Source organism: Mycteria americana, chromosome 21 (genome assembly GCF_035582795.1).
Source record: "Mycteria americana isolate JAX WOST 10 ecotype Jacksonville Zoo and Gardens chromosome 21, USCA_MyAme_1.0, whole genome shotgun sequence".
NCBI classification, from domain to species: domain Eukaryota; kingdom Metazoa; phylum Chordata; class Aves; order Ciconiiformes; family Ciconiidae; genus Mycteria; species Mycteria americana.
This window is the reverse complement of record NC_134385.1, coordinates 3,206,790-3,225,498: the sequence shown is the minus strand read 5'-3', so window position 1 is coordinate 3,225,498 and position 18,709 is coordinate 3,206,790. Positions and strand designations below refer to the sequence as shown.

General features: G+C 66.5%; 1 protein-coding gene across 11 annotated transcripts in view; it reads right to left on the bottom strand.

Moving 5' to 3' along the window:
• The window catches only part of MACF1 (microtubule actin crosslinking factor 1), a 149,429-nt gene extending 132,157 nt beyond the window's left edge, over positions 1-17,272 (bottom strand). For 10 of the 11 annotated variants that reach the window (XM_075522499.1, XM_075522504.1, XM_075522501.1 and 7 more), the window contains exon 1: positions 17,053-17,272. In XM_075522499.1, the coding sequence (XP_075378614.1) occupies positions 17,053-17,272 (220 nt within the window). Of the gene's footprint in view, positions 1-10,210; positions 10,392-17,052 lie in introns of those variants that run through there. The other variant, XM_075522506.1, reaches the window with a different exon arrangement.
• Between the last annotated feature and the right edge of the window lie 1,437 nt (positions 17,273-18,709).

Genomic DNA, 18,709 nt, shown 5'->3' with positions numbered 1-18,709 from the left:
ATCCAAGCGACCCTGGAGGGGAGCACAGGGTCCCGGCTCCTCTGCAGCTCTGTGGACAGACGGACACCTCTCCGGGGACAGACGCGCACCAGGGGTATCACTTTCCTTCGCGAGCGGAGCAAACCCCGCGGGCCAGTTGCCGCTTGTGCCCCCGACAGCTGTCGGCCTGGGAACCGGGGAGCCAAAGTCGCTCCGGGGAAAGGGAGGCAGGTGGTGAGGTACCCCCGCACAGCCCCCCGCTCCGATTACACCGGGGCCCCCCGCACCACCCGCACCCACCGCCGGGCTCGGGTGGGATGGAGGTGACACCCAGAGGACCCGCTGCCATTGAAGGGAGCTGCCCAAGCCCCGGGTCCACAGCAGCCGGGGCAGACGCCCATCCCGGTGAGAGGGAGCCGATACGGTCACCGGCGAGCGGCCGCGTGGAACAGCCCGGCTGTGCCGGCCTCCGCCGAGGACTCAGCACAGGGCCGGAGCTGGAGGTGCCTGGTTGGCAGCAGGCGGTGGCAGCCCTCGCCTGCCAGCACACCGCAGCCCGGCTGCAGCCCCGGCACCGCGGGGCCGCTCCTGCAGACATCCCCCCGCGCCTGCCGGCAGAGCCGGGAGCAGAATAAAGTTGTTGCAAGAAGCCAAGTTGTCACCGCTAAAAATAGCACAATGGAATTTTCCTCTAAAGAAAAAAAAAAGGAAAAAAAAAAATCCCTGCTTCTTGCTGACAAAGGGGCTGTGAGAAGGAAGGGAGGAACAGCCCCGTGGAGGGGACACGGGGGACACCATCTCCTTCGCCCCTGCGCCAGGAGCCGGCCTCGCGCCGGCACGGAGAGCGGAGCCCAGCGCGGGGGAGCGGGCAGCACCGCCAACGTCCCCGTTTAATTTATCTCCATCCTCCCCTTCCCAGCAAAGGGGAGAGACCAGGCACCGCCGGGACGGCCGCCGGACGCAGCAAGCAGGCAGCTGCTCTGAAGTTACAGCAGCAGGAGGGAGACGGGGCTGCCCCAGGCCACCCCTGGCCCCCCCAGCACCCCGGCTCCCCCCCCCAGCACCCGCCACGGCTTTGTACCCGCAGGGTGATAAGGGTCACCCCACACTTGCAGGGGGTTCGGTGCCTCCCTCCTGCCCCGCTCCCTAACACGCCGTCTAACACCAAAGCAGGTCAGCGGTGCGGGAAGGCAGCCCAACACCCGCCGTGCCCCCCAAACCCCACGGCGACGGGGAGAAGGGCGCTTCCCTCCTTCCCGTCCCGATAAGGGGAAGCGGGTCTGATGCCGCCAGACCCCATCCACAAGCATCCAGGCTCCTTCTCCCTGCCGGGAACGCCAGGAATTCCGGGAGCAGGGAGGATCGCTCCAGCTGGCTCCATCAGTGCACCGGGGCCGGGGGGAGCCCCCAGCTCCCTGGCCGGCCACCGTGCGCCCAGCCACCGAGGAATCCCAGCATCTCCCAGCCCAGCAACTGCCCTCCGCGGCAAGAACGAGAAGCATCCCAAACAGCCGGCGAGGATGAAATATCTCCACGTGCAGTGTCTGGAGCCGCCTGAAATTAAACCTCCTGCGCCGTGGCCGTCCCCGCCACCCTCGCCCCAGGGCAGTGCCCCACGGGGGGGGGGGGTTGATCCCCGATGTGCACACGAGTGGAGGGGACGGCAGGGGACCGTGTTCACACCGTGCCAAGTTCACACCGTGCCAAGGACGCTGCCAGAGCCGGGGCACAGACGCGTGACCCACGGCAGCGGCAGGAGCAAGCCTGGGGTGCGGGATGCATTTATTTTAGGAGAGCCTCGCCGGCAAGGCTACGCCATCACCGCTCCGGCAAGCCCCCAGCGGCGACACGGCGATGGCCACGGCCACATCAGCTGTCCCCAGCGTCACTCGGAGCGATCCTCATATCAACTGGTGCTCGAACCAGGGAGGCGGTGCAGGGGCTGCTAATTTGTGCTAATTAGCTGGCGGGGCAGCTGCCGGCAGCATGCGCAGTGTGGGACCACCGGGCTGGGAGAACAGCCTGACCCCGCTCCGCACGGAAAGGAGTCGCTCCCCTTGGATAGTTTTACCAGGACGACTCTTGTAGCAAAACTACCCAAGGTCAACGCAAATCTCATTGCCACGGGAGCCCTTGTATACAGTTTCCTGCAGGGAAAAATAAGCTGCTGGCAAAAGCGCTTCTGAAAGGCCACCATGGACCTGAACAGCAATTAATAAAAACCAAGACAGAAGTTACACCCGTATTTGACACGACCAGAAGTCGGCACAAAGGTCCCACTGGGGCCGAAGCAGAGGTGCAGCTCCACGCAGGAGTGGGGCAGCAGGGGCAGAGCGAGGGCTTGGGAGCAGGACGGGGCAGAGCTGGCCCTGGCCCCAACCGTGCCAGGACTCTGCCCTCCACCCAGGCAGGGGTCCCGGCAGAGCTTGAGGAAGGGGACAGGGGTCCCGGCAGAGCTTGAGGGGAGCAAAAGCAGAGGCTGGGAGAGGAGAAGACCCATGCAGGTGCCGTAGGGGTACAAAACGCAGCAGCCATCACCGGGGGGAGGCTGGCAAAGCTTCCCTGGCATTGGTAAAAAATGCCTCATCTGAGCAGAGGAGGGCAGGGAGAGCAGGCAGCCGCTGCAAGCGCACGGGCACGGCACCGGCCCCACGGTCCGCGCCGGCAGGCTTGGACTCACCAGAGGAAACGGGGTCCGACAGGAAATGAAAAATGGAAATGCAGCATGTCACGCACAGGGAAACAACAAAAAAAACGTGATTGTGCCCTGGCAGCGCCCAGCCAGCCACCCTGAACTCACTGGTCCAGATTGCTGATAAACAGGGGGACTGGGCACGAACACAAGACGCTCGTTGCAGACCGACTCATCTCACCGCTGCCGGTACCCATGGATCCAGGCTCCCATCAGCGCTGTCAGAGCCTGCTCCGACAGGGCGAGAGGGAGCCCCGGCCCGTCCTGCCAGCCCTCCTGCCAGGATCAGCATCCCGCTTCTCATCCAAAAATCTCCCAAACCATCTTGCCCAACAGCCCTCCCCACACCCCTCCTTCCAGGAATCACTGGGCTTATCTGACCCAGAGGCAAGGCACGCATCTCGGATCACATCCGAGGACTCGTTTTACCATGTCCGCAGCCAGACATACATCAAATCTGATCACCCAGCCTCCCAGCCCCACCACACATCTCCTCCTTGGGAAGCCGACACTGGAGGAACCCCCTCCCTGGCCCCCAAGCCGGGTGGGATCCATCGGGATGCACAAAAACCCACGACACGAGCTTGGAAACAATTATTAACACAAGCCTCCTCCGTGCTTTGCAAACGCTGCCGTGCAGGGGACCTCCTCGGCGGTTTCCCTCTCCGAGCTGGAGGCTGTTTGAACACCCCCAAACCCCAGCAGCGGGCCCAGCCCCTCGGGACAAGGGCAATGCCGAGATGTCAAACGTGGAGCTTCCAGCAAGCCTCGAGAAAGAGTGTCCAGAAGGACGAGGGGGAGCTCGAGGCCAGCATCCAGCAGGGATGCTGCGAGCCTGGCTGCTCCGGATGCGGGACGGGGGCCGCCCAGGCAGGGGACCACGCTGCTGGCAGGGCCGGCACCGGCAGGCAGCCGGCAAAAGCTGCCAGGAAGCCGCTCTCCTCCCCGTGCCGGGGAGACCGGCACCCCGCCTCCACCCCCTGCTCTCCCACCGCCACCCAGCAGCGGCTCCGCTGGTTCCCACCCCACCTGCAGACTCAGACGGGATGGGAAAGGCGTGAGCAACCAGTCGGGGTGCGGAGAGGAGCCGGTTTGTAGGTCCTGCCCACGGACCCATGAAGGCTGGCTCCGCACAGCCGTGCTGGGCAGGGGTGGCACGTCATGGGTGACGGCCACCACCAGCCCCAGAGATTAGAGCTCCCACCGCGGCCCCGCTCACGGCAGGCTGCCGTCCCCATCCCAGGTATGCCATCGCACCCACCCCTGCACCGCCTCACCCCACGGGCAGCAATTGCCTCATCTGCCCTGGAAAACTCAGCTGGCATTGCCAGGATCCGTCCACGGCACAGAGCTTCCCGAGGCAGCGACGCCCTGGGTACGGCCGAGCTGCAGGGAGGAGCGTGGAAGGGCTGAATTCGTGCTCAGGGAGAGCGGTCCCACCGCGACGAGCGCGGCCCCAAGAAAACATCATCCCCCGCGGTCCCTGCGTCCCCCGGGGTGAGCAGAGCCTGCACCAGGCATCAGCCAGCCCTGCCCACGCTCCCCATCACGGCCGCACATCAGAGGCTGCTCATGGAAACCATCCCCGGGGAATATTAATGAGAATGCATTCGTGCTCCTTCCCAGCGAAGCGATAGATTCAAATCGACGCCAACCCGGTCACTCCCCTCAAACCGGAGCTGCCGCAACACCGAAGGCTGAGCGGTCGCAAATCCCACCCCAGGTGCCGATCTGCTCCCCAGCACCCACCCGACATGGCTTGGGTGGGATCAGCTCACCCCAAAGTGCCCCCCCCAAAACCTTCCTTCCAGGGCTTCCTTGGCCAAGCAGAGCCCCGGGAAGAGCCACACGGCTTCCCGGCACCGCCCGGTGCATCCTGCCCGCTGCCCCACAACCATCCCGGCCCTCATGCTCCAGCCGGCAGCGAAACACTGCCCCGTGCAGGAACCAGCTCGGCCGCGGCAGCCGGGATGAGCCACGGCCCCGGGAAGGGCTCCCAGCCCCTCTGTGCAGAAGAGAGGGCAAAACATGGCTTTATCGGGGTCCTTCCTCCTCCTTCTCCCACCGCTCATCCTCACCCTGTCTGGGGACACCGGCAGCCCCGGCGCGGAAGAGCTGCTTCACACCCACCCCAAACTCCGGCGCAGCCTCTCCCTGCACCGAGACAGGAGAAACTGGAAACTGAAGTCCCCTGCTGCTTCCGCAGCATGGATTTATCTGTTTTAGGTGCATATAAAGGGACTTGTCACCCTGGTATTCAAACAGCAGTGTCAAGACACTTTAAATTTAAATAAAACCTCTTTTTCTACTTCCCTCTGGGAGGTTTCGTGCCGCTGGCATCAGCCACGGTATGTCCAGAGCAGTCTAAACTTAGCTGACACAAGCGAGACGAGCCTGGAAAGGAGGTTGGCCAGAAACCAGCAGACGGAGGTCAAAGACTCCGGTCTCGCCCCGAAGCATGAGCCGGGAAGGAAAAGGCTCTGACGGGAACGCGTGCAGGCAGTGCTGAGGAGAGGAGCAAGGGAACAGCGCAAGCCCTTTCCAAACGCTCAGCTCGGCGGCGAGCTGGCCGCTGAAACAAGATCAAAGCTTTCCGGCGCTCGCTGCTGGCACAGCACCGTGCACCGGCGGGAGTCACACCACGTCCTGGTGCCCGTGCCAGGGAGGTACGGCGGATGCAGCCACCTTGCACGGCCACCCGCCGTCCCAGCCTCCCCAGGGATTTTTCTCCCTGGACCAGAACCACGTGTAAATTCGGACAAGCAGCTGACAGCCCCAGGACCCGCGAGCAGGGCTCAGCCACGGTCCTGGTGCGTTAGCAGGGCGCCAGGACGACGATGGCAATTGCGATCACTTCTGCTGATTTTGTGACCGGGGATGCTGGCGGGCTGCGGGGGGGAGGCACGCACCTCTCGGCGAGGCGAGCCCAACCCGGCAGGCACCGTCGGGCGTTTGGGATGGCGATGACTCCACCGCGAAGGCAGCAGAAAGCCGGCCGGGCGAGGCAGGGTGGATACTCTCACCTGAAAAACCACCAACTTCATTTCCCTATTGGCCAAAACAAACACGAGCGAAAGAGCACCTTCCACCGCACGCTCAGGCTCCACCTCGGACACCCGGCTCCGGCCATCCCTGGGGACAGCCCAAGGCTCCTGCCACCTTCTTGAGCCGCCCTCGATCGCTGATGTGCGTCCCCGTACCAGGGAAGCCAGCGACTCCCACGTGCATCCAAAAAAATCAGCGTTATCTGGTCCGATGGTGGAAAGCCCGACGGCTTCCAGCCCAGCTTCCCCCGAGCCAGGGACTGTCCACTCTGACAGCAGCACTCGGCTACCCTTCCTCCGGGGTGATGAAGAGGAAGAAGGGCTTCCTCCCCCTCCATGAGGAGTCATCACCACGCCACCGGTGCCGTCAGCTCTCTCGCAGACTGCAGAGGCCTCGTGCAGCCCGCTCCGCACCGCCCAGGAACCACGTTCGTGTTTGCAGGCTGAAATCCCGGCAGCAGCGGTCCCGGGTCCCGCGTCAGGAGGCAGCCGCACGCTGCCAGGCTGGCACAGCCGCTCGGCTGCAGCAACCGGGCACCCGCGGCAAGGGGTCTCCAAGCCCCGAGACCCCAGCGCTGGGGTCCAGACACCTCTAGTTGTATTTCTTATAGCAGAAGACAAGACAATTTTTTTTTTTTAAAAAAAAAAAAAAAAAAAAAAGGAGTTTCTTCACAGATGGGCATGGCCAGGACTGCTGCCCACCACCAGGAAGGCTCCAGCCCCACGAGGAGGGGTCCAACGTGCTCTGGTTCATTTACACAAGGGTCCCACACCTCTTCTGCCCGCCCCAGGCTCTCCTCCAGTCCCTGGGAAGGTTGTCCCCTCCCTAACAGGAGCCGGGTTAGGCGGACAAGGTGACAAGCCATCCCAGGCTGTCCCAGTCCAAACAAGCCAGGCCACGTGCCGGGCACCACGGAGCGGGCAGAGACGGCACCGGGGGTGGGAAAGGGCTTCTCTGACACTCCAGGTTTCTACCCCCATGGCGAAAAGGGTTAATTATCAAAAAGAGAGGATTTCACCAAGATTGATTAGTTAATGTTTACAGTGCTCTGAACAGGGAAACCATGACCCGTGCTCTGAGCGGAGCCCGGCAGCGCTGCCTGCACCCTTGCGCTGCCTGGTGTCCCGGGGGCTGCGGCAGCACGAAGCCACGTTTCGGCTCTTGCTTTCCTGAGGGGACAACAAGGGTCAGCATCCCCCAAAACATGGTGGGAGGTATGTGCCACGGGAATGGAGAGCAGCCCTCAGACACCGAGCGCCGCTCTGCGTGCCGTGGGAGGATGGACCAGGGTTTCCCTTCCTGCCCAGACCCCTCTGACCGGTGGCAGCATCCAGAGGGGCCCCCGACAGCTCTGCTGTCACCCCCCCGTGCTGCCACCACCCTCCTCACCAGCACCTACGGCAGCAGCGCTGCACGTCCCGGCATGCACTGCAAGCACCGCGATCCAGCGATGAGGCAAGAGGGGCTGGAAGCCGCCCTATGCCGTGCCTTCCCGGCGCGGCCCTGGGAAACTGGCCCGCTGGCTTTCAACTGGGCCAGACTGGTGAAGGTCTTGGTGCTGGAGACCTTCCAGCTGCAGGTGCCGGGAGCTGTTTGGGCCAGCAGAACCCGGAGGGTGCTGTGCTCCCCGAGGATGCCACGATCAGGGCAGCTCTGCCACGCTCCAAGCACTGCGAGGCGGCGCCGGAGCCTACACCACCCCCAAATGCCCTCCTTGAGCCCCACTCCCATCCCCTTGCTCAACCAACCCCCTCGGGACCGGGGCGCAGCATCGCCCAGCACCGGGTCCGCCGGCAGCAGGGACGGGTGCCCCCGCAGCACCCACGCCAGCTCGCGGCGCTGATGCAAACCTCCTCCCCCAGCACGCCTGGGAGCGGGAGCACCCCGGCGAGCACCGGCGCCGCAGCAATGCAGCACACCTACCCAGCACCCCGGCTCTCCTCTGCCTAGGGTGGGTGTTTTTATAAAGAAATCACGGGGATCTGCTAGCTGGTTAACCCCTGCTCGTCAGAGAAAGGCAGGATTCGCACCTCACTGCGCCGGCTCCGGGATCCTTCCCGTGCCGCCGATCTCCTTGCCTCCAGACCTGCCCCGGCTTGCTCAACGGCGGAGGCCCCACGACTGGGGCTTTTAGGCTATTTTCTATTAGAAATAGAGCGGAGCTGTCTAATAGAAATGCAGGGAGGCATTTGCAATCTCCCCATGGCTCCCGGCTTCGGCAGCACCAAGCCTCCTCCTTGCCCTCCAACGGCACAAGCCGGTGCCAGCAGCACCGGGTCCCAGACACGGTGGGTACAGGGTGGCCACCCCAAACCGGACACCGACCCCGCGGGTCTCCCCACACGGCTCGGCCCCCAGCAGTCACATTTCAGTGAAAACTCTCCATTTTTGCAGGATTAAGAGGGGGAGGGGACAAGCCAGTGGAAAACTTGTTCCGGACAGGAAAAACCAAACTGTTCACAGGAGCTGCAATGGGGGAAAGCAGGGAAGAGACAACACGGCCACCAGCTTGGAGCCCAACGATCCGAACTGGAGGCTCCCACCCAGCCCGCGCGGTGCGGGTGGGACGTCCCGGCAGGGCTGGGGAGCTGGGAAGGGGTCGAAGGCAAAGGAAAGTTTTTATACAGCATAAACACTCACTTCCCCTACACCAAACAGGCACCACAAACAAGATCAAACACCACCCAGCAGGGTATTTCCAAGCGACTACCAGCTTTCTACCATAACCCCGTGTAGAAATTAGGCATTACCTAAAAAGCCCTCCTTCCCAGGGGAACCCGGCCACTCAACGAAGGCACTGACAGCCGGAGCACGGGGTGGGCGAGGGGGGGCCCAGCCTGGCACCGCCGGCCGGTGGTGCTCCAGCTGGACCGGCACGGACAGGCACTGTAATTTCATTTTCTTTTTTGGAACAAAGCAAACCGATGCAAACGACAGCTCTTTCCACGCCAGCCCCTGGCACCCGCCGCACCGTTTCCTCTGCGTCTCCACGCTGAACCCAACTACATCAAAGGGGTTTTTATTAATAAAAGTTTGTCAAGTACTTGGATGAGCCCGAGTCACGTTATCCAGAGCCTTTCCAAGGCGCCCGAAGAGGCTTTTATTCCCCGCTCCCTGTGAAAGCGGAGCGAGGCTGCACGTTTCTCCCACCTCTGGGAGGTTTGAGTGGCACCCCCTGAATCAGGGAGCTGGGGAATCCATTATTCCCCTTTCTCTGCAGGCAGAAAGGAAAAGGAAACGGGCGCTGCGAGCGCCTGGCTCCTCTCGACTCGGCCATCCGCATTTTAAAGAGACTTGGCTGCTAAACTTACAAAACAGAGCGCTAGGAGCCCTGTGGGGCTGAAATCTGGGCTCCAAGACAAGTCTATCTCTGCAGCAAGGAGAAAAAAATAATAATAAGAAGAAGAAGAATGGAAACGCACGCAACTCCCGGAGACGAGCCACCGACATCAAAACTGCACACTCACTGCCGGTACCGACACCGGCACAGCTGCCGACACGGCGGCCTGGGGAGCGCATCGGCTCTTCGTCCCTGCCCAGCTACGGCTCGGGGAGAGGGAGCCCAGCCCCGTGGGGGGCTACGGGAACACCGGGGCAGCCGGAGAGGGGATGCGGGACGGAGGGGTCCCCACGTACCTTATGGCACCCCGGGGTAAGGGCACAGGGATGATGGGTGTTGTGGTGCTCTGAGCAGCAAGGTGGGGTGCTGGAATGCTGGGCACCCCACGCAGGGACCCCAGGGCCCCAGACACCCCATGCAGGGGACACAGGGACCCCAGGAACCCCACGGAGGGACACTGAGCCCCTGGGCAGCCCACACAGGGGACACAGGGACCCCAGACATCCCACACAGGGGACAGCAGGGCCACTCATCCCTTGGGCACCCCACACAGTTCAGATGCAGGGACGCTCTCCCCTCGGGCACCCCACGAAAGGGGACACCAGGGATACTTGGACCCCACGTACCCCATGCAGGGGACATTCTCCCCTCAGGCACCCCACGCAGGGGACACCAGGGACACTAAGACCCCGCGTACCCCACGCAGGGGACACTCATCTCTTGGGCACCCCATGGAGGGGACACCAGCGACACTCGGACCCTGCACACCCGCGCAAGGGACACTCTCCCCTTGGGCACCCCACGCAAGGGACACCAGGGACACTCGGACCCCGGGCACCCCACGCAGGGGACACTCTCCCCTTGGGCACCCCAGCAGGGGACACCAGGGACACTCGGACCCTGCATACCCACGCAGGGGACACCAGGGCCACTCGGACCCCGGGCACCCCACGCAGGGGACACCAGGGACACTCGGACCCCGGGCACCCCACGCCGGGATACTCACCCCGACCATCCCGCCCGAGCGGGGCGCCGGGGGACAGAGGAGCCCGCAGAGCCCCGGCCGCGGGCACAGGGACGGCGCCGGCTCAGCCCCCCGCGGGGCGGTCCCGCCGCGCTCCAGGCCCCGCACCGGGCCCCGCCGGCCGCCGTACCTTTGTAGCGCTCCAGCACGTCCTCGTAGGCCTGGACGAACTCCTTCTCCTGGCTGCGGTTGGCCGGGAGCAGCCCCGGCACGTACCCGGCCATGGCGGCCTTTGTGCCGGCGGCCTCGGTGCAGCTGCCGGCGCGGCGGCCAGGGCCGGTCTGCGCCGACACCGCTTCCGCCCGCGCCGCCGCCCGACCCGCGGCCCCGCCCACGGCCGCCGGACACGCCCCCGAGGCCCCGCCCCCGAACTTCTGCCCCGCCCCCTGGCCGCCGTCCCGCCCCCGACACCCGCCCCGGGCCCGCCGCGCCCCCTGGCGGCGGCGCGGGGCAGCCCCGGGCGGGAGGGGCGGGGGCCACCGGGGCCACCGGGGCCACCGGGGCCACGGCGGGAGGTGACGCCGCCCGGGCAGGGCCACCCGTGACGCCGGGGCCTGCCAGGGCCCCGACCGCCTCCCAGCGCCGTCACTGCCGCCTGGCGCCGCGCTGCCTCCCAGAGCTCCCCAGCGGCAACCAGCGCAGCCCAGTGCAGCCCAGTGCAACCCAGCGCAGCCCAGTGCAGCCCAGTGCAACCCAGTGCAGCCCAGTACATCCCAGTGCAGCCCAGTGCAGCCCAAGGCATCCCAGTGCAGCCCAGAGCACGGCAGCGCAGCGCAGCCCAGTGCAGCCCAGTACATCCCAGTGCAGCCCAGTGCAACCCAGTGCATCCCAAGGCATCCCAGTGCAGCCCACTGCAGCCCAGCACGCCCAGAGCGCAGCAGCCCAATGCAGCCAAGTGCAGCCCAGTGCATCCCAGTGCGTCCCAGTGAGCCCAGAGCATGGCAGCGCAGTGCAGTCCAGTGCATCCCAAGGCATCCCAGTGCAGCCCAGCGCATCCCAGTGCAGCCCAGAGCACGGCATCCCAATGCATCCCAGTGCAGCCCAGTGCACCCAGAGCACGGCAGCGCAGCACAGCCCAGTGCAGCCCAGTGCATCCCAGTACATCCCAATGCAGCCCAGTGCATCCCAGTGAGCCCAGAGCGCGGCAGTGCAGTGCAGCCCAAGGCATCCCAGTGCAGCCGAGCGCATCCCAGTGCAGCCCAGTGCATCCCAAGGCAGCCCAGTGCAGCCCAGTGCGCCCAGAGCACGGCAGCGCAGCCCAGCCCAGTGCAGCCCAGTGCAGCCCAGTGCAACCCAGTGCAACCCAGTGCGCCCGGAGCGCGGCAGCGCAGCCCAGTGCAGCCCAGTACATCCCAATGCAGCCCAGTGCAGCCCAGTGCAGCCCAGTGCATCCCAAGTCAGCCCAGTGCAGCCCAGTGCGCCCAGAGCACGGCAGCGCAGCCCAGCCCAGTGCAGCCCAGTGCAGCCCAGTGCAGCCCAGTGCAGCCCAGTGCGCCCAGAGCACGGCAGCGCAGCCCAGCCCAGTGCAGCCCAGTGCAGCCCAGTGCAGCCCAGTGCGCCCGGAGCGCGGCAGCACAGCCCAGTGCAGCCCAGTACATCCCAATGCAGCCCAGTGCAGCCCACTGCAGCCCAGTGCGCAGCAGCCCAATGCAGCCCAGTGCAGCCCAGTGCAGCCCAGTGCGTCCCAGTGCATCCCAGTGAGCCCAGAGCGCAGCAGTGCAGTGCAGTCCAGTGCATCCCAAGGCATCCCAGTGCAGCCCAGCGCATCCCAGTGCAGCCCAGAGCACGGCATCCCAATGCATCCCAGTGCAGCCCAGTGCATCCCAATGCAGCCCAGCGCCTCTCAGTGCATCCCAGTGAGCCCAGAGCGCAGCAGCCCGGCGCAGCCCAGTGCATCCCACTGCACCCAGAGCGCTGCAGCCCAGTGCATGCCAGTACATCCCAGTGCATCCCAGTGCGCCCAGAGTGCTGCAGCCCAGTGCATCCCAGTGTGCACAGAGCACTGCAGCCCAGTGCAGCCCAGTGCAGCCCAGTGTGCCCAGAGCGCTGCAGCCCAGTGCATGCCCCTGTGCACGGAGCACTGCAGCCCAGTGCATCCCAGTGCATCCCAGTGAGCCCAGAGCACTGCATCCCAGCACATCCCAGTGCATCCCAGTGCATCCCAGCACATCCCAGCGCATCCCAGCGCATCCCAGCGCATCCCAGCACATCCCAGCACACCCCAGTGCATCCCAGCGCATCCCAGCGCATCCCAGCGCATCCCAGTGCTCCTCGGGGCACCCAAGCAGGGGAGCACCTTGGCTGCCCCCCGCCCCGCTGCCCACCAGGGCGGGGGTCCCGCTCCTGCTCCGCACCCGAGGCCGGGCAGGCGGGCGGCCGCTTCGGACCCCGACGCCAAATGCCGGGGCTCTGCACCCCACGCCTGCTGCCAGCGCAGGAGTGGCTGCGGGGGGGCTCTCGGCCCCGCGGGGGGCCCAGGGGCAGCCAGGTGGAGCCTGTGAACAAGGGCAGCCCCACGTCTCCCCAGCCCCATTTTTCACCCGTGGGGTGCCGGACACCGTTAGACCCCCAACAAAATAACCCCCGGGGGTCTTTCACCCCAGCGCCTCACGTGGGCGAAGGCCCGGGACGAGTCAGAGGCTGCTGGGGCCGGGAGGCGCGGGAGGGACCCCCAGCTCCGGCGCTGCAAAACCTCCCTCTATTTCAGGCTGAGCTGGGCAGGGATCTCTCCCCTGGGGCATTCCCAGCGCGGGGCCGGGGGGCTCCGGGTCCCCCGGGTCGGGGTCTTGTCCCCACGGCCACCGGGTGCCGCAGCTCCCGGCCCCGCAGCCTCCCCCCGCCGGGATGGGAACGGGGCGCGGGAGATGCACGGAGAGAGCCGGGCCCCTCGGCATCGCATTGGGGGGCCGCGGGGGAGCGGGGAGCCCCTCGGCGTCACGCGGGGGGACCACGGGGGACGGGGGGGACCCCACCATGGGGCCCGAGGGGGCAAACCGCACGGGGAAATGGGGATGGGGTGCAGGGCCAAACCTGCCTGGCACCCCATGCCCACCAGAAACCCCACTCGCCCCCCAAGCCCCAGCCCTGCCGGCGATTCTGGACGCGGCAGAGCGAAACCTCCGACAGAGACAGCCCTTACGGGGGCACGGGGGTGGCCGTCCCCAGGCCGGGGGACACTCCCGGCCCCCCAACACCCGGCCCCCCCCCGCTCAGCCCACAGGGGCACCCCCTCGCCATGACCCAAGGCCGGCCCCGGCCCCCTGGGCGGCCCTGTCCCCCCCCACCCGCCGGGCCAAATCCCGGCCTTTTTTGGCCACCGCAAGATGTTGCTTTTTCACCCTGGCTGCGCCGTTCCCATGGCAACCGGAGGGCCAGGCTCTGCCAGCTGGGTAACCATGGCAACGAGAAAAGCCCCATCCTGCTCAGCCCAGACATCGGGTGTCCCCCCACCGTCACCCAGGGTGTCCCCCCCCCCCCGGCAGCACCCCGGGGTGGTGGGGGCTGCACCCCGCATCCCTCCGGGTGACGGCGAGGGGCCGCTGGTGGCAACCGCCATCCTCGCCATCCTCCTCCTCCTCCTCCTCCTTCCGAAGCCCCCGGCCTGGGGCGGGGGGGGGGGGGTTTACACAAATCATCCCCCTCGCCCTGGCTTTGGCGGCATCTCCCCTTCACCATGGTGCCTTAATTACGAAAAGTAATTAACGTCGCACCGAGCGGGCTGCATCCCCGGCAGCGCCTCCGTGGGGAGGAGGGTTTAAATCCGGGCGACCGTGCCGGCGCGGTCGTGGCGAGGCTGCCTTTGTGCCCAGCGGTGCCGAGGCAGGGCAGCCGTCCTCGGGCGGCAGAGCATCGCGCCGGGCACGGCCGCAGGGGCCGAGGCTCCTCCAGCTCTGCCCTCGAAGCCGCCCCGCACGGAGCCCCGTGGAGGTGCCCGCGCTCGGAAGGTCCGTCTGACCCAAAAACGCGTTCCCGGGAAAAGGGGAAACGTGCGCCGGCCAGCTGGCGCTTCCTAATTCCTCCCTGGGCGTCGGGAGAGCTGCTCAAAACCCGCCCCGTCCCCACGAGCGGGAGGGTTTGCTGCTCCCAAGGCAGCGGAGAATGAGGAGGTTTGTTCCCACGTCCCCGAGGATGAAGCACATCTCCCTCCGCTCAGCCAAGGCGCTGCCTCTGCCAGCGGCTCGGGTGACGCTACGAGTGACAAAGGACTCCCAGGAGCCTTTTCACGCAGACGAAGCACGGCCCTCGGAAAGCCCCCGCGACGCCTCTCCCGTCACCCCTGCCCGCTGCCTCTGTTGCCCGCTCACCCCTCGCACCCTTGTCCCCCTCGGCCCCTCGCACCCCGGCGTCACCCCGGCGTCACCCCGGCATCACCCCGGCATCACCCCAGCACCCCACCAGCATCACCCCAGCACCCCACCAGCAGACCGTGACCCCTGGCAGGATCGAGCGCAAACAGGTTTAGGATGAAAGAGCCTTTTCTTCCAAAAGCAGCCTCCCCCCCCGGCCCAGCCACCACCCTCACCCTCTGCCAAGCGGCTGGAGCGAGACAGGGCGACGCGGGGCCAAGGGCCAGGCTCTGACCCCCCCGCGTCCCGCTCCCCCTCTGCCTTCCCCGTGCCACCGCCTTCCAGGGAGATGCCAGCAAAACAGGGAACGGCTCCAGAGGCTGCCTGGGGACCCGGGCCCAGCACCGGAGGTACCAGAAGTGCAGGCGCAGACGGCCCGCGGGGGGAGCGGCGCGTCCCTGCCCCCCCGCACCATGGCGCCGGCACCTCCGGCAAGGTCCTCGCCGGCGCGTCCCCTCCCCGGGCACGGCCGCATCCTCCTTTCCTTGGCTCTGATGGCCAGAAGGGATGCAGACACCGTCAGACCCCACGGGCAGCGAGGCGGAAGAGCACCCCAGATCCACGCGTGTCCCCAAAGCCACCGCAAGGCTCACGGCTGGGTGCGGGACGGGACTCCCCGGCCCCGCACGACGCCCAGGCTCCGTCCCTGCCACTAAGTTGGCTTCCCGGGGGTCCCGGGGAGCTGAGCCCCGTCCCCCTCCCCAGGCACACCGAGAGGTGCCAGCTCCCCCGGGGCACGTTCCACCAGCCGCCGTCCCCAGTCCCCAGCCCGCCCGGTCCCCGAGCCCCACGGCGGGGACGGGCACCGGGGCGGTTGGCGCGCTGCAGACGGTCCCACTGAATAATGCAAGGATCCGAATCAATATTTCAGCTCATTTTCAAACCTGGTGACACAAAACTGTCTCCGAACTCTTTCTTCCCAGCTCAGCACTGTCTAGCTGCACCTCGCGAGTTATTTTTAATGGGGAATCTGCATGAGACCGGATTTTGTGACATCCCCCTGCCTTTAATAATGGGCTGGATCCAGCCAGCGTGACGACAAGCGCTCGGCATCCCGGGCAGGCGGGGAGAAACGCAGCTGGGGAAATGGCTGTGCCTCGGCAGGGTCCAGCCCCGGGGAGCGGGAGGGTGCTCAGCACCCAGCAGGACGGGGCTTTGGGGGCAGAGCCGGTCCGTGAGCGGTGATGGGTACGGTGGGGCCCCGGCATCTCCCAGCCTCGGCGGTGCTGGCGCTTGAGGCAGGGCCGGCCGCACCCTGTGCGTTCGCTTCCCCCGGCCCCAGACAGCGCGTTTTCGAGAACCATCATTTGAATCAACTGGTTCTTCCTGCCCGGAGACACCCGCGAGCTGGGACGGCACAACCCGCCCGAGCGGCACCGTGGCGTGGCCAGAGCTGCACGCGCCGCGCCGTGCCCACGCGGGCCAGGCAGGGAGGGCAGGCAGGGAGGGCAGGCAGGGAGGGCAGGCAGGGAGGGCAGGCAGCCAGCATCCGCTGCCGCTCCTGCCCCACTGGGATCTGCCCATGTGCCGGGTGCTGCAGGTCCCCCCACTCCCAGTCCGAGTCCCCACAACGCTCAGGGACCCCCGGGCGTGGACGCCAGCACCGGGGCTGTTTTGCCCAGCGGCTGGGGGCTGGCGGGGGCTGGCAGGGCAGAGCGGGCGCCTCAGGAGCTCACCGCCTTCATGCACGCCTCTGCCAGCGAGATGAAAGCTGGGCCCCAGGGTGCCCTTGGGGCGGCAACCGGGATCAGCCCGGCCAGGGCTCGGCGGGGGCCCCTCGGCACGGCCCCAAATTCCTGTTTGCTCCGGCAGTCGCAGATCAAAGCCCTCGACGGCCGTTTGGCCCAGGTGAAGAAGCAAATCCCGGCTTCGGTGCCTGGGGCCGCCACCTTGAGCAAAGCTCCTCCATCCTCCCTCCCCGGCAGCCCCGGAGGGGGGTCCCCGCCATCCCCATCAACCGGCGCTTGGAGAAGGAGCCATCAGCCATGGTGGGTCCATCCCTGTCTTTGTTTCTCCTTCCCGTCCCCGTCCCTTCCCCCGGGGTGTGACAGCAGCCGGCGGGCACCGCGGCGGCACTGCAGGCGAGGGGACACACGGGGCAGGGTCCCCTCCACGACGCAGCAGCGCAGGGACCCCGGGGTGTCCCAATGACCACAGCGATGGTGCTGCCGATGGGCACCACCACGGCGAAGGAGCAAGCCCGGCTCCATCAGCCGGGCAGGAATCACGAACCTCCCAGGGCAAATTCCTCCCTGGAGTCTGGCCAAGAGCATTGTTCCACCAAGGAGCCATTTAGTCCTTAATTAGGCATTTTAATGTCACCCAAGCGAACGTTGGAGGTGCCCAGCCATCCCTTAACCCCGGCGTGCTGAGGGTATGAACCAACCCGTGGCGAGCCCTGCCCAGGCAGGACAAAGCCATCACAGAGCCGAACCGCCACCGCGGCCCTCGGCCACCCAAGGCCACATCCATCCCCGCCTCCCCATCCCATCCATCCCCGGCTCCCTGGGGAGCAGCAGGGGACAGGGACGGCCCCGAGATCATCTCAGCCACCATGGGGGGAGCCCGGGGAGCCCCATCTCCCCATCCTCGGGGGGACCCGCCGCACAACAGGGCGCTGCCTTACCTGCGACCCTGACGACAGCCCTCTCGGCCGGGTCCAGCACCGAGTCCTGGCTCTTCCGCTTCCTCTGCTCGTGGAGGGGTAAATTCCAGGGCAAGGTGTCCCCGGGCGGGCAGGGGGAGAGGCTGCCCGAGCGCTCGCTGCGGTAGGAGCGCTCGCTCCGGCATGACCGCTCGCTCCGGCATGACCGCTCGCTGAGGGTCTCCTCGTCGGAGGACGACATGGCCCACGGCGTGGGCAGGAGGGCGGGCAGGACGTCCCCGCGGGCAGCAGCCTGCAGAAGGAGCAAATAGCACGTGATGCCGGGCTGCCGGCCGCGGCTCCTTCCCCGCCATGGGTGCTGGGGGTGATGGAGAAGGGACCGTCCCGCCGCGGCCGTCTCTACCCTCGCGCCTGTGCCCAAGCACCCTCTTGGGCAAGTGAATCAGCCCTCCCTCAGCTCCTAAGCGCTGCCTCAGTTTCCCCCTTGCTGGTCTGACGGCTGGGGCTCCCGGGGACGGGGACGGTGGCACGGCCGCCCCTCTACCAGCAAAGCTCACACTGACATCCCCGGCATCGGCTCACTCCCACAAAGCAAAGTCCAACCTTTTGGGTTCGATTTCTTTGTGCTTGGTACAAGAAGCCGTCAGATCGGCGTTGCCCTTTGTACCCGCCGTTCTTTTCCCCTCTCAGAGTGGGAACAGCTTTAAAAATCCTATTAATCATGGTAGGGGAAAATGGTAGGGCTTTCTGTAGCACGCAGGGAGTGAGCTGTGCCGCGTACACACGCTGGGCAAATAAGCACCTTGCATGAGACATATTTAAAATAATTCTCATTGTGTCCTCTAGCTCGCCCAGGAAAAATGCACATGAAATGACTGAGACTCCTACAACCGATGTGCCGCGGCAGAAGAGCCGCCTCCATCGCGCGGAGCCTTTCCTTATTATCATCATTTAATCAGCAAAACAGGAACAAAGAGACCCAAAAAAACATTGAAAGAAAGGGAGAAAGGATTCCATGAGTCATTCACCCCCCATCGAAAAGCTGCAAAAAAGGAACCACGGCCCAAATCCCCGGCTCCCCCGGCAGCCCTGACGCCTGCACCGAGGGGCTCAGCCCTCGCCCTGCTTTTGGGGGACCCGCGGGTGTGGGGCTGGGGGGGGGGGGCTGCGGGGCCGGGGGGGGCTCGGTGCCCAGGGAGAGGCAGGGCCGGGGGCTGCGGGGGCTGCGGGGGCTGCGGGGGCTGCGGGGGCTGCAGCCCGGGCTTGCGGCGCGGGCAGGGGGTGCAGCAGGTGCGGGAGGCGGCGGGGTGCGGGCACGGCTCCGCGGGGGCACACGGGGCTGGCCCGGGCCCCCCCCCCCGGTCCTGCCCCCCCCCCCCGGCCGGCATCCCCCGGTGCCCGCAGCCCCAGCCCAGCCCCGGCGGCTGCTGCCCCGCTTTCCCGGTCCATCCCCATCCCCGCCCGCCGCCTTTCCCCGCTCCATCCCCGCTCCATCCCCATCTCCTGCCCTTCCCGCTCCATCCCCCGCTCACCTCCTGCCCTTCCCCGCTCCATCCCCGCTCCATCCGCCGCCCTTCCCCGGTCCCTCCCCGGTGCGCACCCCCCTGCCCGCAGCCCCGGCCCCGCTCACCCCCCGGCGGCGCTCCGACCCCGGCCTCGGCCCCGGCCCCGGCCCCGG